The 18301-nt window shown below is 44.2% G+C and overlaps 1 protein-coding gene across 1 annotated transcript in view; it reads right to left on the bottom strand.

Moving 5' to 3' along the window:
• The window catches only part of zc3h3 (zinc finger CCCH-type containing 3), a 46909-nt gene that overhangs the window by 14450 nt on the left and 14158 nt on the right, over window positions 1-18301 (bottom strand). The window contains exon 4 of the mRNA XM_062395946.1: window positions 5998-6148. Coding sequence (XP_062251930.1) covers window positions 5998-6148 — 151 coding nt within the window. The remainder of the gene's footprint in view (window positions 1-5997; window positions 6149-18301) is intronic.

Genomic DNA, 18301 nt, shown 5'->3' on the forward strand with positions numbered 1-18301 from the left:
AGGGGAGCCGTAATGGAGGCTAATGTTGAGGCGCTGACTGCCACCCAGGGAGGTTTAAACAAGGACCGGGTGGCCTGGGGAGCCACAGTGGAGGTTAATGGGGATATGACATGAACAGTTAACAGAGATGGCAGTTAACCCTGACACAGGGCCGCAGTCAGGGGGGGTGAACAGGGGTACGAGGCCCAGTCTGCTTTCACACTGGGCTCATGATCGTCCTGGTTATTGCTCTCATTTCAATCAGACACGCGTTTCCATGTTTGAGGGCGAAAAGTGCAAATTCATTACTGTTCAATATTTTAATGTTTATAGATCAGAAAATACACAGAGAGAAAACATGAGGAGAGAGAGGGGTCACATGACACCGGTCACCAACAAGCAGGAAGTCTACTTCACATCTATGACCTGATTGAAATGTCCTTCAAAGACCCTTTGAAGTTGATATTTAAGTTTTTCATTTTGTAAATTATGGCTTTTTTTTGTCAAATAGACTGTAAAGCACCTTATGCTTTAGGGCGTGAATATTATATGATTGACAGCTAGTACCATCCAATGGGTGCAGGTGTATGTGGGTGTGTAGTGTCCTCGAGCTCTGAGTCAGGCTTCACCCGCCCCTCTCATTTAAAAATGGAGGCAAAGATGGCTCTGGACAAAATGCACAAAATCAAGGCTTCAAACCACAGCATCTTATTTCTCTTCATTCACTCAGCTGTTAGCATTCGGTGGATTTTTTAATTTGAAAACCTAATTTGTCCAGACACACACTAACCCATACAAAGTCTAAGAGGTGATGTGTGTTTCTTGCCTACATACACACACTCCAGACGTACAGCCATGTGAGTGTGTTTCAGCCTCGGGTCTGACACCATTAGTGCAAACTGCCTCTGTGGGAGCAGTTACCTACGCAGTAAGGTAATCTGCCTGTAATGAATGGAGGACAGGAGAGAAGTACAGACACAAACAATGGAGAACACACAAATTAAAACACTTGACAGAGGTGGCGTGTTCCTCTCTGCCTCCAGACTCTCCTTGGCCTGTCCCCCGTGATGCCCTTGACCTCCAGAGGGATATCTGTTATCAGAGCGTCTCCAGGCCCGTCTGACGCACAAATCCTCCCCTGCTGGACAGCTAAGTTGTTTCAGGGGCGAGCCCTTTCAAATGCCATCCACTGGGAATATGTAGGACTGCCCCCCCCTTCGTCTTCAAGGCCTGAGGGACACTTCAGCCCACTCGTTAGCCAAACCGTCAAACTGCTTAAAGCTCCACTAATCAATAGGTTCTGTTAATGATTAGTGATGAAGTCACATGGAATTATGACCCACATTTACTTACTGGTTCATTTCCAGTGAGACAAACGCTGTTTCCTCTTTAGAATCACAGCAGGAGACGTTGAACAAATCCAATGTTCACTGTCGACCGAGGCCCCATTTTCTGGACTTTTTCAAGATATTCCCACAGCAGGAGATTTCTCGATCACAGCCACAGGAACATGGGTTCAGTCCTTACATCCAGTGGTTCCATCAAGTTAAGTGGAAATAAGTTCAGTAGTTATATCATAACCTTGCTGATAAACAAACAAACAAACCAACGGAAAGTGGCATACAGTCTTTAAGCATATGAAAAAATAAATTGTACCTGAATCCCAGAAGTTCAGCTTTAAATGTCTAGATTTGAATGATGCGTCAGTCAAAATCCAATTTATATTGAAATACCAGTGATTTCCAAACTGACATCAGAAAACCCTCACATCTGATGATCTTTACATGCGTTAACTAATCAATTCATTGTTTCAGGTCCTAAAATACACTTTATGTACCGGAGGCGTGTTGCACAGACAGAACAACAAGGGCTGGAGGTCACAGGAGAAGAACAAGAACAAAAAGTCAACAAAAAAAAAAGAAAAATGTAAAAAACAGAGGACAAGGGCACAAAGAAACTCCCCTGAGATTTGTCTGCATGCATATGTGCTGTTTTTGTGTGTGTGTGTGTGTGTGTGTGTGTTTGTGTGTGGACCATGCGATGCACAGATAAAGGAGAGCGCGATTCAGCACTACGGGAGCCGTTGATGAATGATCCGACTTTTGTTTTAGTGACAGGGAAGAATTTGGAGGGTCGCGCGACTGCTCAGAATAATGCTGCCCTCGTCCATTTGTCTGCAACCCAAGCATTAGCGGCCTCATATTGGGAAACAGTTACCCTTGAAACAGAGCACAGCAGAAACAGTCATCTGGCTAATTCCAGCACTGCTGCTCTTCTTCGGGCACTTAAAGGAAAAACCAGAGCAGTGTGGTCACACATCACGATCCCATCAAATCCACCTGAAACAGACAGAATCCTCCCCTCACAGAGCAGGTGTGCAGGACACAGTGAGAACAGCAGCAGAAGACACACTCAGACACACAACTACAGGGGACAAGTAGACTAATGTGATGAGTAACGAGGAAGTGAATGAATCGGGATATAAAAAGGTGAATGAATGGGAGAGTGAATGCAGGAAGGAGGAGAGAAGCGAAGAAGAGGGAGCACTGCTTCACTTTATTGCCCAGTCTCTTACATCCTGTGCTGATCGATACTGAAGCACTAAAAGAGATGAGCGCTTGGAACCAGTGTGTGAGTGTGCACGAGTGTAGACGCATACACAAAGATTCTGTACTTATTTGGGGTTGGGGTATCTTGCCGTGTTGGTGTAAATTGGAGGACAAAACAGCAGCAAGTGGAAGAGAGGAAATAATGTGTGTCGCATGTAGGATGAGACAGAGAAGACTTGTTGGATTTGATATGAAAAGCAAGAGAGAGAGAGAGAGAGAGAGAGAGAGAGAGAGAGAGAGAGAGAGAGAGAGAGAGAGAGAGAGAGTTAGAAAAGGGACAGGGGGAGATAAATGGGGGAGGGGGGGGACAGGAGATGAAGGGGGGATTAGGCTGTAATTTATCCTGCAGTGTGCATGCTTTACGGCTTTCTTATTTCAACTCCTGCTACTATTAATGGAGTTAATGTTGAGATTATATGTGTTTCCTGGTGGCGGGCGGGGGGGGGGGGGGGGGCTAAAATACTGCAGCAGAATCCTGCTCCTCTTCAAACTGCTGCCCGGCGCTAAATCACCCACTGCGCTCGCCACGGCTGATACCGAGCGCAGAGCAGAGCATGCTGGGTAAGCAGAAGCTCACTTCCTGTGCGTCTGAGAGCAGGTAGTGCCAACAACTAACAGCTGAACTGGGTCTGGATTAGATGTGTAGAAATGATTGTGGTATTTTAGGGATAAACAAACTACTTTCAATATGATCGGTTTTGTTTCATCTTCTGTTTGGCAACACCAAAATATAGAAAAGTCAGTTACTGAATGAGAGTAGCAGCATCTTGCATATATTCCATATAGAACAATCTCAAGACCCAGTTTATGTTTTCTGCTATAATTACATTCCTCCTTCATATGAATCATGATTCTCTGTAAAATGCAAAACGCAGTTACTCTGCTTTTTATTGTCCCGAAAGAGAGAATGAAACAAGTGAAATGTCGTTGGGCTTAAGACTCTAAAGAGTCCCGTCCGTTTTAAATGGTAACAGGTTAAGATTGATTTCTATTTTTAACCTCTTAAAAGAAGGTTATGTTTCTATTGGCATCTTATTTCTGCTTTTGTTTATTTGAAGGATTTAAAAAAAAAAACTACTCAACGGATTATCATTAAATCTGAAGTGTCAGTTTGTGGATGGATCCAAAAAAGAACCCATTTTTATTCAGATTGTCTTTCGGTGCATTTTACACTTTTTATCATGGTGTCATTCATAATATTAATTCATTAATTTATCTTGACTCTCAGGTGCGATTCCAGATGATTGATCTTTACTGTGCAGCACCAGTTGTTCTGATCAGAGAGATATTGAGATTCGGCTGATTGGAGGACAGTTAACATGCGATTGGTTTAGTAAAATTTGGATTCTGCAGTTTCTCTGAGGAAACAACTTGGCTTCACTATTGGGAGAAATTGGGATTAACACTGTCGGTTCATGTACAAGTAGTTTGGATTGGCTGTTTAGTGTTGAAAGAAAAGAAAAAAGATTTAAACCTTCCTAAAGTAAAGATCTGAAAGATTTTAATAAAATAAAAAAATGGTATGGGAAGGTTTTGTCTGTTTCTCGTATGTATACAGATGATCCTCTGGGTTAGGGTGTGGAATCATTTTCTCAGTTTGGCTGCTTGGCACAGAGTCGGAGACAGAGCGGTGAACACGAGGACAGGGATCAGTGGGTGTGAGAGGCCGGAGATGAAGAGCAGCACTCAGTAGTAAAGAACAGAGAATATGAGCTCATGCTCCACTCAATAGCCTCAACCTGATAAAAGTGGAGGGTCGTTGGACTTAAACAGATAGATAAGCATGAGAAAGGACTGGGGGGGTGGGTGAGGAGGGGGGCTGGGGTGATCCACCATCCCCGGGGACCCGAACTGTCCCCCCCCCCCTCCCTATCTCTTTCCTCTCTTCTACACACTTGGTGATATTTCACAAGATGTCACGGGGCTCAAATTGAAAATCCCTTGATGAATCAATATTTACTGCAGCAGCTAAATGAATAGTAATAAGTCACCAGAGGCTGCGTCCAGCCAGAGTCCAGGGCCTGTGTCTCACCAAATCTGGATTACACAAATGAACCCCCATCCCCACCACCATCACTAACACACACACACACAAAACCACAGGACGCTTTAATTATTAACGACTACACAAACAATAACTTAGAAGGATCCGTTAATTCAAATTACGCGGATGACATATTTTACCACTTGTGTTCATGTCACCGTATGGATTGTTGGATCTACATCCAAACAAAAAACAAGAAGGGAGTCTCGGAATGAAATCTGTTTACAGTCTGGATGATGAACAATAACTTGGAGGGGCAAGTTTAAAATCTGGATATCTTGAAACCGTGGGACATTATAATGGAGCAAGAGAGAAAATGTGTGTTTTACCCTTTGAAAACAACTCAAACTGCAGGATATAATATATATTCATAACTTCACTTTCCTCACACTGTCTATTACTGCAGCTGTGGCTTCCTGTCCAGGTCAACCCCACCTCTTCCACAATGTGGGCTGGGACCGGCTCCAGGCCTCAAGCTGCAACCCTCAGTGAATCAGAGGTCCAGCTGATGGATGGATGAAGATTTAAACGTGTCACTTTGCAGTGTGAGAGCTTGTTTACAATAGTTTTCCCTGTTTTGTATTTTTTGCGTTAGCTGTAAGTCTTCCATTAATACAAAGCTACACTCATGCTGTTCAGTGTGTGTGTGTGTGTGTGTTTTTGTGTGTGTCTGTGTGTAGAGACAGTGTAGCAGCAGCCAGTTTCCGTGGAGAGCAAACCGCTAATTCTCTGCACATTAACAGATCATGAAGCAACATGACCTCATCACCTCCTCGTGACCAAAGTTTAAACCATCTCTGTTCGCTGCAGCAGCAGGAGAAGAAAAACTACACAGATTATTAAAAAACATTTGAGACGTTAAGCTTTAATAAATACATATTAACTACGGGCCTGTTAAAGATTATTAACTGTGAAACCAGCTCATCACTGGTTTATATCTTGAGTGTGAAAGAGGAGTGCAGAGACAGAGGGGATTAAAGTTAGATAAATGAAGGTAAAAGAAAGAGATGGGGGGGGGGGCTGTAATGACATTACAGAGCACCCCCACCCATCATTCCTTTAGTCTGTATCTGTCCCGGGTGAGACGCTCTCCCTGCCGCTGTGAATTAATGTGAGGGGCACGTTGGTGTAAATGGTTTATTCTCTGGGTTATCTACTGTGTAAAAATGAGCGCCATAAATTCCCGACCTCTTCCACTCATGCTCCACATGACGGTGACATAAAAGACAGGGCACGGCTCTGCACTGAGAAATATCCACCACGGAGACCCGTTAGACACAGAGCTGCAGGAGGGGTGTGTGTCTGTGTGTGTGTCTGTGTGTGTGTCTGTGTGTGTGTCTGTGTGTGTGTCTGTGTGCACTCTACCTGGCCGACTGGATCCTCTTGGTTCTCCAGGACAGGGCGGGGTTGTAATGGTGGCTGTGTGCAGAGCTGGGGCCCGGACGGGTCACCATCTTGTAGCGTGTCCTGAACACCCGCTGGGAGGCGGGGCCACAGTTGGAGGGGGAGGCGGGACCTGAGGACAGCAACGTTGACGGACCGTTATGAATAAAGAAAATCTAAATCATGTACAAAACACAAGCAACAGTTACACATCCAGTCAATGTGTGTGAGCATATGCAGGTATACACATCAGTTTGAATACACAAAACTGAGTACACACACACAGACACACACTTCTGTCCGACTCTGGCAGGTGTGCTCTTTAATAAGCTTCACATATAAAAATGAGAGGGAATAACAAAGGCAGAATTTTTATGAGCCTAATAAATCATTTCCTCTGTCTCTTTCCTCGCTGCCTTCATCGCTCCTGCTCGCCTCTCATTCGTTATATCATTTTACAGATCCATCAGAAGAAGTGTTTAGAGTACAGAGATCCGAATAGGGGAAAAAAGAGGAGTAAGTATTTTTATTTATTTATTTATTTGGCTGTGTATCCATCATGTTGTTTTATGATGGCCTGCGCTGGCTGACGGACTCAAACAAAGAATGGAATTTGCATTGTGGATCATCCAAGTCCCTGTTCACTAAGATTAAAGACTTCACGAGTCACCAGGCGTTCTGCTGGAGGCTGAACAAAGGGTTAGTGGGATCAGATGAGGAGGATTCTGTTCTATCACAGATCCAGTTCTATTTCCTTAGTTCTCTGCATCATTTCAGTTATATTAAAATATGATCTAAGTAAAATGATACGATATGAAAGTGGATCTGCAGATATCACGTTCAAGAAAAACAAACCACTGAGAAATTGACCAAAACCTTCAGCTGCCGAAATCAAATCAATTAGCCCTCGAGTACAAGTGAATGTTTGTGCTCAATGTGAAATGCTTTCCTCCAGACATTCTGGGGATATGAAGTTCCCAAGGAAAAATAAAACGTGCTTTGTGAGGCCAACAAGACCTTTGAACCAAAATGTTAATTGGAAGAAATTCTCTCAAGGTGAACTTGACATATAATGTTCACGAGAACGGGACAGACGTACGTACGTATGGACAGAAACTCAAAAACATAATGTCGCCAGAGTAGAAGCATTCAGATGAAGGGACCACAAAGTGAATGAAGCTTAAGACAATTAAGACCAACCTAAATGTATTTAAGACCAATTAGGGGAGAGCTCCACCTGAAAGCTTTGTGTAGAACTGTATTCGTAAAAAGCCTTGTATGAATTAATTCCCCACAAGCTGCATCATATTTCCTGAAAAGATTTTAAAAACCTCCTCGGCTACAGCATGAAAAAAAACAGTTGTTCAACATCTTCATTTAAATAAAAAATGTCATTATCTGCGGTACCTTTGTCCCCTTCTACCAATCATTCACCACAATGGTCATGTGACAGCACTCTGTCTCCCTAATGAGTAAGGAGACGACAGGGTGAGGAGACGTGTGAGGGGAGATAACAGATGAGTTTATACACCGGGTAAGGAGCTCATTTCCAATAGTCGCTCTCACAAGACTTTAATTGCCAATTATCAGGATTGTTGCCATTTTAATTAGCGTCCAATAACAAACCATGACCACGAGGGCTGCGGTGACAAATAATAAAATGATTCGATTTCCACTTCTACACATTACACCCTCTCTCTCTCTCTCTCTCCCCCTCCCACCCGCCCCTCCACTCCTCCCCTTCGTTCTCACTCCCCCTCAGGCGCTGGTTTCATTTGTCGGCCGGGATGCAGGGCCTGGATCAGCTGGAATTCATCTCAGACAAACATGAACAAATCCCAGCGAGCTGAGGGCGCTGATGCAACCCTGGCTGCATGTTTGGGACACACACAAGTGCACAAAAGCAGTGTGCCTTGCCCATGTGCACTCAGGAAGACACACAAGGCATGAACGATAGGTTCTAGGGTTAGAATTCTGTGTTACACTGCATCTCGAATCGTGACAGGACAGTTAAGAGTGCTGCATGTTAAATTAGCAGATGATGACTTTCTCAGAACCTGACTTAAGGCTAAGTTACTACAAACACACGTTAAAACTATGATTTGAATCATGGAGCAAAGCTTCTCTGTTTGTCAATAAGAATAAAAAGCTCAGGGAAATAATGAACCCACTGAATTTTATGAACGTTTGATCAGATTCAGTCGAGAGGTGCTGTGGAGTCCAGGGGCCACAGCTGAGCCCAATCACTAAAAGAGTTTTCTATTATCCCGAGGCCCTTAACAATGTGTTTAAAGACAACAATAATGATGATAATAATAATTATCACTCGCAACAATAGGTTCTGTATCAGCAGGAACCTTTTTGGGGAACATTCAGGTGAGCGGGGGCATCTGGGTTTAGAGAGAGCCTGTGTTTTTGTTTACAGCACATTGAAGCCAGAGAAGCTGCCGAGTCAGCAGTTCTGTGTATTTCCTTGTGTTGACATTACAATGTTGTGTCACCATCTGATCTGTTTGACTGACGTGTGTTCCAACGTCTCAGTAAATTCTATAGAATCACCATTATCCTTTCATAAGGTGAAGAAGCTCGGGAGGAAAAACTAACAAATCAAATCTGACGGTTGATAAAGTCTTTCTAAAGTGAAGTGTGTGTGTGTGTGTGTGTGTGTGCAGTTAGTTACACAGAGAGAGAGTGTGGGGGGGGGGGGGGGGTTCTGTACAGGATTAGTTGCCAGGCCTGAAGTCACTTTTTCCCCCACAGTCCATCTGTATTGCAGTCAGAGCTGCTTGGGCGTCCTGGCAGATGACAAATAGGTCTTGTCAAAGGTGCCGCCGTGATCCCCCCCCCCCTCCCCCAACAGCCTCCTGCACCCCCACCCCACCCCTGTATCTCTAACCTGCACCTCAATCTGACTCTAAACCCTTGTTCCAGACATCATGACACCTGCCGTCCCACTGCTTCTCCACCGAGACGATTGTTTAATGGCATCTACCGCTGCCCTCTCGGTGTGTGTGTGTGTGTGTGTGTGTGTGTGTGTGTGTGTGTGTGTGTGTGTGTGTGTGTGTGTGTCCTTCTATGCTTGTGTGGACACATTTTCATTTAAAAGCTACCAAGCATTTCATCAACGTGTGTGTCGACTGCAGGTCTGCAGTAAGAACCTCTTGTGTGCCACATGTTGACATCATGTGCAGGTTGAACACAAACCAGAATCACAAATAAGTGAAGGATACGTCAACGCATGTTGAGGAGACATTGATAATGTGACCTGACGTCAGGTCAACTTTCATTTTGCCAATTTATTTCAAAATTGAAAATGAGTGGTGGGTATTGTGAGGAGATTTTGAACAACCTTAAAATTAGTTTTAGGGTTTTTAAGATGGTCTGTGTAGGAATGACCTGAAACAAGTCTAGTTTTTACTATTGTTGTTTTAAAGTTATTTAATTAGCCTATTTTTTATTGATGATATTTTTGCTGTTTTTTGTATATAAAATGCATTACTTCTATTATTAATATTATTATGACTTAATGGGTTAGATATAGGGGAGGTTAAGGTTAGGGTAAGGGGCAAGCGAATGCATTATATCACCGGGTGTCCTCACAACCGATGTAAAACGTTTGTGTGTGTGTGTGTGTGTGTGTGTGTGTGTGTGTGTGTGTGTGTGTGTGTGTGTGTGTGTGTCAGCAGCGATGGATGGACGCTGCGGCTCTGATTGTAAACCACTGCAGGTTGTGTTGGTTGAGTGGCTCTGGGAGCAATGGGGTCTCAATCTTCCACTATAGGACCGTGACCAATGAGCATGTGAACACACGCACTCACACACAAACGCACACTTACTCACACGTACACACCTGGGGTCTCAATCTTCCCTTAATAGACCTTTGACAGTGGCCTGCCTTGCAGAGTGTGTGTGTGTGTGGGGGGGGGGGGGGGGAGCGTTTGCAGACGCACGCAGCTCACACATCGTTCATCCATCTCTCGCTGACTCGCTGCCGTGAATCCACAGATAATCTACTCCAGTCGCTCCGGCTGCGCTCATCGCTCCTCGTGCAAGCAGCCTGCCGTCTGGAGCCAGAGCCACAGCACAGGGCCGCTTCACCACATTGTCCTCACACCCATAGAATCTATTCAGGCCGAGAGTTTTCGTTTTATTCTTCCAAGGTTTTGAGGTCACATTTCATTGATTAATCTGCCGTACATTAAAATCTCAGAAAACCCCATCATTGCTTCTAAGGGATCAAGGTGGCCTCTTCAAATTGTTTGTATTTTTTTTTTTCAAAGTGTCAAACCATAAACGCACTAAACTTGGAGAAAGGATGTGATTTGGGTCGGGGGAAGAACACAAAACCTTTCAGTCTGGCTCCATTAATTATTTTCCTACTTTCTTTAACATTTTAACATTATAAGTGTTAATGGATCTTAATGACAGAAACCGGACATGTTAAGAGGACCAATATTCTTAAGCGTCTGCAATTTGGATACAAATCCTGATCTAGTGAATTTCAAAGTGGATTCATTAGAGGACTGTAGAGCCTTGGTGGACGTCTGCACTTCACTCAACTGCCCTCATGTCAACTTAATTGCTTCATAGCTGCGCATTCATTCATTAATTCAGCTCGCCCTGATTCTGCAGGCTCTCTTCCTCTGTTTGACACAACACAACAGTGTCATCATACACACGTGTAAACTCACACTGGGTCAGAACAACTGAAATTTGTGAACTTAGACAATGCAAAGCATGACTGTAAAAAAACAACCGTTATAAAATAATTCAAACATGTATGAAAAGACTCCAAATTAACACTGTAAGTGAACTTCTTCATCACTGGATTATTATTAAACAGCATTTGAAGAGGAGAACAATTCTTTCCCAAGCTTTGTGATCGTATAAACGTTTGCTCACTATGTGTGTGATTACTATATCCAGTATTCACTATATTTGAACTGTATTAAAACAGTAATTATGTTTCAAATGTCGTTTTCCAAACAAAATTCCACTCGTCTCCAATGTAAAGAAGTTGAGGCAGAAATCTGACACATGTCAAAATGTTGGCAAAGACCTCAGTAAAAGAAATGTGGCTGAACCAACCCCTATAAGCAAAATCAAAATTTTATCTCTTCCCTCGTTTATCCTCCTTCAAACCGGTCTGATCCTCTCCTGTTGGTCCAAAAGAGGAATCCACTCAACCCCGGTGACACATCAGGGATGTCGACGCGGCTCTGTCAACATTAAGCAGCAGATGCAGCATCACAGAGCGGATCTGGGAGAGTTGCACTCGACTCACGTCCCTAAGACGACTGAGCCTCGTCTCAGCGGCACGGACTCGACTTTGGGTAAAGTTGTCTTCCACCTCGGAGGTTTGATACCGCCGTGCTCTCTGTTCCCAGCCCTCTGACTGGGGCTAGTGACAGGCCACTGTACTGCACCCCCCCTCCACCATCCTCTTAGGGATCCCCCCCCCCAGGGCACTCTCCCCCTCAGTACCTGACGGCTAATTCCAGGGAACAGCGGTCTCAGTCTGCCCCCTCCCTGGGACGACCCAATGGATAATAAATCTTGTTATTGACAGCGCCTGTTCCCCCTGACATCCCATGCTCCTGTCCCCTGGGGCTCATCTTCTGACTCCCACTGCTCTGCCGCGCTCACAGCCGACAGCGCTGCCATGCTAACATCAGACTTAACAAGGGAGTTACCACAATTTAATAACCCGCTGTAAGCCAGAGCAGTTATGATAATACGATCTGTGCATGTTTGACAACCAGAGATACTTCCTGACAGACTATACCCAGAGATGTCATCAGAGTCTGATGCCCCACCCTGCCAACAGAGATCTGCATTCCAGGGTCTTAAAATGACTGCGTCCTGTAACTCATCGGAGGAGATCAAGTGCTCCTCGAGTACGACTAGAATGTGAACGTTGCGTGTGAATGAGTTTAACACCGTGTTTCATGAGAATTCAGGTCAGATGAACGTTCTTCTCCATCACACATCCTCCTGTTCCCGGCTCTCATGGACCCTGCATGTGGCATCTGATGCAAAGTAAAATTACTCTAGATGCTTTTCTGTCCTTTAATACTCATGTCTTCCACAAACCGCCCTCTAGGAAACATTTTGCCATTTTATACGATCAATAACCCATTATCACTGGTGTGTCTCATCTCCCTTATGTTGATTTCAATAAAATAAACTGTTGCTCAAAGCTAGAGCCAGCTCTGTCTGTAGATTCTCAGAGTTCACCTGATTCTCTCGGGACAACCCAGGATCAGTGGGTTCGCTGCTGCAGGACGTCGAGTGCGTCCAGTTGTTATCACGTTTTGATCCTGTTGACTACAAACTGGTGAATAAATATGTGTTTTGAATATTTGTCAATATGTTTACCTTCGAGCTCATCATTGTAAACTGATGCTGGTCCAAATAAAAGTGTCATCTGTGCATCCAACAGCCATTCAAAAAAAAAATTATATTTCCAGATCCTTAAATTATCAAATTTTTGATTTTTCTGTTGCTTCAACGCTACCAGTGACATCTAGAGTATAAATTCCTATTAATCATATATAATTTTAAGATTGAACTTAAGAACAGGTGGAGCTTTAGGGATCCATGTGTTTGTGTGCTCATTGCTTTAAGATCGACATATGACCTTAATTCAGTCCTGCAGACTAAAAACAGATCTGCCTTCAGAGAACCTGGTGATACTGGAAGTGTGATGACAGATGTCCCCACATTAATCAATCGCTCTTCAGTTATATATGTCGTTACCGAATCAACACCGGAGAATAAACAGTATTATGTTTGAGGAGGTATCTCTGCAGGATGGACCGGCCTTTTTACGGGAATACTCAGCGGCTCCATTGGAGTGAATGTGGATGAAGAGCTGGGCTGACACAAAGTGACAGGCTGATGGCTGCGTGGGGCCCCCCCTGACACGGGAGGCCCCTGGTGCATGCCATCAGCAGATGCTGTCAGCCAGCATGGTGGTGATGTCACCACAGAGAGGCGTGTTCAGGGGGGAGAGTGTGTTTTGGGTGGGAGGGTGGTGGTGGTGGTGGTGTTTAAGGGGGAAAGGGGGGGAGGTTACTGGCTTGTGGCCTCGTCCATCATCGCAGTGGGGCCATCAGCTGTAACATATACCAGCTGAGCGGGGGGGGGGGGGGGGATTCTTCCCCTATGGCAAATGCAAACACATATGTGTGCTGGGAAGTTGTAGCTGTAGACATGCTATTAGAAGTATAGGTTTGATTAAGTGTTTAAAATCACAAATAACACAAACATTTTTTTTTATTTTAACTCATTGTAATACCACAACTAACCCAAAAAGGTTGTTCGTTTTTTTTTGACCAAACTAAATACAATATACTTATGAATTGGTGTTTCATGGGCTCGTAGGGGTCGTGTTGTACTTCAGGACGTGGTCTAAATGTTGCCCTCTTCTTTCAGTCTTTACACTAAGATTAGCTGATCACCTCCTTGTTTCAGCTTCATACTGAAGACACACGCGAGGAGAGCTGACCTTCTCATCTTCCTCCCGGAAAGGAAGTGAAAATGTGTAAAATGTGTTTCCAAAAATACATAGATGAGCATAATTTGAAAGAAATAATAAATAAAGACGCATTTACAAAGGAAGTCAAATGTTGTATTGAAGAACACGTTGCAGATTTCAATCAGACTATGAATAGATCACATGATCGTTGCCAAGTCTCTTAAGCGTGACAATGAGCCGCGCTCTCTGCAACAAGCACATTTTAGTATCAAGGTTTGACTCAGTTCAAGGTGGGGGGGTGGGGGTGCTGGCTAACTTCAGTGAGCGATTTAGCCCAGGGCCACCCATGACCTTTGAACATGATTGATTTGTAATCAGAATTAAAGTTATCTCTCTACATTATGATCTTTACTTTCATAAGCTTAATCATCTTAAAAGTTGAAACATGCATGATGGCCACACTGTTGAGAACACAATGCAAGTCTAAGTAATTTTCCAGTGTTGAACGATACGTGAGGAGACCTGACAACATCCTTGATGAATAATTGAATGTTAATAGCCTCTATATGTGCTTTTGCAGCGTAGACATTTGCTCCCATAGACATGAAGAACATCGATAACTTGAATAAGACATGACGAAAACACGCATTTCCAACAAACTTAACCTTGACCCTGACCCCGACCCCGGGAGCTGACAAAACCTTTAGCTGTGATTGGGGACCTGGCGAGATTGTTATCCACCACAAACATTTCATGTGTCCAGTGACATGTGTGTCAGACACGAACCGCGTCATGTTGGATTGAATGGATGACTGTAGCTGTCAATCAGAAGATCCCATTAGACACCTCAAGAGGAAGAGCCCGGGGCTTTGTCCACTAAAGGTCTGCGATCATTACATATACGTGTGTGCGTCTGTTTGTGAGCACGGAGAGGGGAGGAAGGGGTTTGTGTGCTTGTGGGAGAGAGTGAAAAGCTTGGGGGTAAGTGTGTGTGTCATAAAAACCTTTTCCAAGTGTGACTGGGGCACTTGAAGGTTAAGTGAGTGCATCACTAAAGGGCAACACTGGATTCCACATGGGATGGGAGACTCTGCCCTGAACGATTCACATCAAAACCCAGAGGGAGAAGCAGCTCTGAGTCGTAGGGACGTGCAGGAAGAGGGCGTGAGGCCCGTTTCTCTTGTCTTTGTTGTTTTGATGCTGTGTTGACAACAAGATCTCATAGAAGATGGAGGCTACATCTCCATCTGCTCCCACTAACCAGGAATGAAGCCAAACAAAACGATTGGCGAAGGCTCCATTTGGACCAAAAGTTTGTGATCATAGAGTGGGGCAGAGTTTTTTAAAGCCCATCATTAAATAACTAATTAAATGCAAACTTATCAGAAACCATCTTCGGGTAAAATGTATTTTGATATTTTCTGTTAATGATCTATACTGCAGCCAGCCACCAGGGGGCGTACCTGATGCTTTGTCTTCACTGGTTCGAGAATCGTCAGTGACGCTGACCTCAAAACTCTTTTGCTGATTTATTACCAGTTTAAAGTTTTCCATCTGTTCACATCTACTTAACATTCTTTCTCCACAGTATTCCTATTTATACATTTGATCCCGTCTTTCACTTAACTTAATTTATCACACATCAATTCAGCATGTATGACAGATGCCAAACAACAAACTGATTTAAAATCAGCATATCCATTAAATGATATGTCAAAGAGACACTGACAACTTCATTTTTCAAATATACAATGTCCTCCTCAGTACACACGTAGTCACAGGTTTTATGTGACTGTAATGACAACGTGAAATTAACATAATATAAAGTATGGAAAGGACGAGCTCTTACTGATGAACCTAAAGTGAATTCTCACCTTAAAATGAAAATCCCGTAAACTTTAAAGAGTTTGAAAGTGAGATTCAAAGTTAATTTAAGCTTGTTGTTTATCAGTCTGGCTGCTTCTTTACTGTTCTGCTTCATTCTCACATTCGTCTTTGTCTACCAACAGGCAACTGGTTTTGTTACCAGTTCATGCACCAGATTTTGACATTAGTAGGCTGCCAGATCATTCAGTGGGAAAAGGTGAACAGTGCAGACTGTGTATTAAGAAGAAAATCATGGCAGCTTCCAAAAGTGAGACCTAAGCATCTTGATCGAAAATGCACATGGAATTTTTTTAGTTTACTCCATGTCCCATCTGCAAACATGGAGGAGATGGGGTTTATGACTTATACTGCTGCCAGCCACCAGGGGTCGATCAAGACACTTTGGCCCTGATCTGATCTATTATGGTTTTTTAATACTCAGAGTATAAATATAATGTGTCGTGGATGTGTTGCCTGACAACACTCACCCTGGAATAAAGTCATGTTGAGAAAGAAGAGCTGCTGTGTGGACCCACACCATGTTGCTTTGACTTTGTTTGCTGCCACTGAGTGACGGGATGCAGACACATGCAGGGCCCTGTGGTCCTGTACGTCAGTCAACCCGCACACGCACATTAACACACACAGAGGTGGCTCACTAGTGTAGATTTAGACCAGGACCGAGGTTCTGGTTGCAGATGCCATCGTGGTGTACATCCATCATGCTGCTTATTCTTTTGGTCCAATGAGTGATGGGCCCTGGGCAGCCGGCCCTCCAACTTCTGTTTCAGCCACTGACTGAGAGACAAGGAGGTGATGTACACGCCCGTTGGGAGACACACAAGCATCATGAATGTGTCAAAGTGTAAAGAGAGAAGGGGGAGTGTCGGAGGGAGAGCGCCACACAGGCGAGAGGATGAGGCTGCTCGTCCGGAGTATTTAAGCCCTCTTTACACTGGAGTGTAAGCAGAGAAGCATCCTTCAGAGGTCAGAGCTCAGATACAGCTGCACTGCCTCAAGGTCAGCCAATCACAACACCGGAAACCGGTGGTCACTCACTGTAGCTGTTACGACATCATGTCCCTTTCATCACGACTTTCTCTTTTTATCTAGAGTTCAAACAATTCATTCATTTTTAGGTGAATGATCACGTTGACAAATCTGTGTAATTTCTTGATGTCTAGTAGCCTCTACACAAAGTGTTTTTGTTGTGATTCAAGAGATGAATCTTAATGGACTAATTTACTGCTAGAGAGTCGATTGTTAATTTAAAAGTAAAGCACCGAATTTGTTTTAACCTGCAATGTTTGCTGCCTCCTTTTTGAATCATGCTTTTTTCTCTTGTGCCTCGCTATCCTTTGGTCATTGCCTCCGGAGAGGAGGTTAGGTTTTCGTCTGCATTTGTATACGTCTGTTATTTTGCAGGATAATGCAAAAACTATTGGACTGACACCACAACACCAACACATCCAGGGATGAATAAATGTTGGTGCAGATCTGCATCAGGGGGGGATCCAGAATTAATAACTTTCTTTAACATTTCACAGTTTTCCCAAGAATAATTGATGGATCTAGTTTCAGTCACTGATATGTAATCTGCAGTTTAAGGGAAGAGGCTGGTTCTCTACTGAGGGATGTTCCAGTTCGTGTCTTTAATGCCGTTTGATTGATTTAGTTTTTTGTCAGCTGGTTGTTCTGCTGTCAGTGTTAATGTTAAGAATAATTTCCCCCACTGCGTGTCCAATAATACGGAGTGTAGATTTTCACCTGACCCTTGTCAGTGACAGTGACATTTGACCTTTGTGTCCTGATGTAAGTAAGAGGGCCGGCTGAAATAACTACACAACTCCTGGTTCGCTCTGGCCCCAGGCCATGGTCAGCTCAGTAACAGCTCTGGACATGGCAGTGAGGGTTCAGGACTGAAAAGTGAGGGTTCAGGAGCTAAAGGTCAGCCAAGAAAAAGAGGGACAACGGTGTGATGAGGGCCGCTCAAGTCTCCTGTCGACTCGGGTGCTAATTTGGTGAAGGAAGGGGGCCAAGGAGCTTCCACTCATTCGATCTTCCCGACGACCAGCAGGTGCTTTGAAGAAGTCAGGATCCAAGTAAACGCTGTGACTTCCTTCCACCTCTTTCTTCTTCATTAGCTCTTTCTGGTAATTGGTCACTTTCTGCTGGCATCAAACTTTCTGCTGTCTAGTCTATACTGTGGACCTGATGGTAATAACTCAGTGTTGTGACTCTCCACGTCTATATGTGCGTCCTGAGCTCTATCTGCCCTTCTCTCGTGCAGCATCCTCACCCACCCACAGCCCCCTCATTCCGTGGTGGCACTCATGGTGCAGCTGGCAGGGCCTAATTGGTCCCTTTGGGCCGAGGAAGAGCGGGCAGCAGCCCCTAAAATGCTGATCGCAACCAGGAGGAGCGGGCATCTGCTTGGAGCAGTCACCGCTGCTGAACCACTGGCATAGTCGGCTCACAAGCTCATACACAGAGGTACTAATGAAGGTTCTTCAAAGTCACAGCAGACCTTCACATAACAGCTGAAGGGCCTCGGCTAAACAAAGTTAAGATTAGATTGTGGGTCGTCCACTAATCCAAAGGTCAGTGGTTCGATCTCCAGCTCCAGTCCATTCGTTTAGGATGTGACTGAAGCCTGATCCGCCAAGATGTCCCATCTCCGTATGGGTTATGTGAATGTGACCTAAAGTGTGAAGTGCTTTGAGTGGACATTAGGACGAGACAAGCATAATAATAAATGGTTTATTAATTTACTGTGTTGTCACTCGACGGCTGTAGATCATGTAACCAACAATGATATCAAAGATTAGTGAAGAAGAGATATTAGGATATATAAAAACATAACCTGAACTAGACGCAGCCCATGAAGGAGCTGACAGCAGGACGTGCGTGTGTCAAACTAAATTCTCTGGTGCGCTCCCT

The sequence above is a fragment of the Platichthys flesus genome, chromosome 9 (assembly GCF_949316205.1).
Source record: "Platichthys flesus chromosome 9, fPlaFle2.1, whole genome shotgun sequence".
In the NCBI taxonomy this organism is placed as follows: Eukaryota; Metazoa; Chordata; class Actinopteri; order Pleuronectiformes; family Pleuronectidae; genus Platichthys; species Platichthys flesus.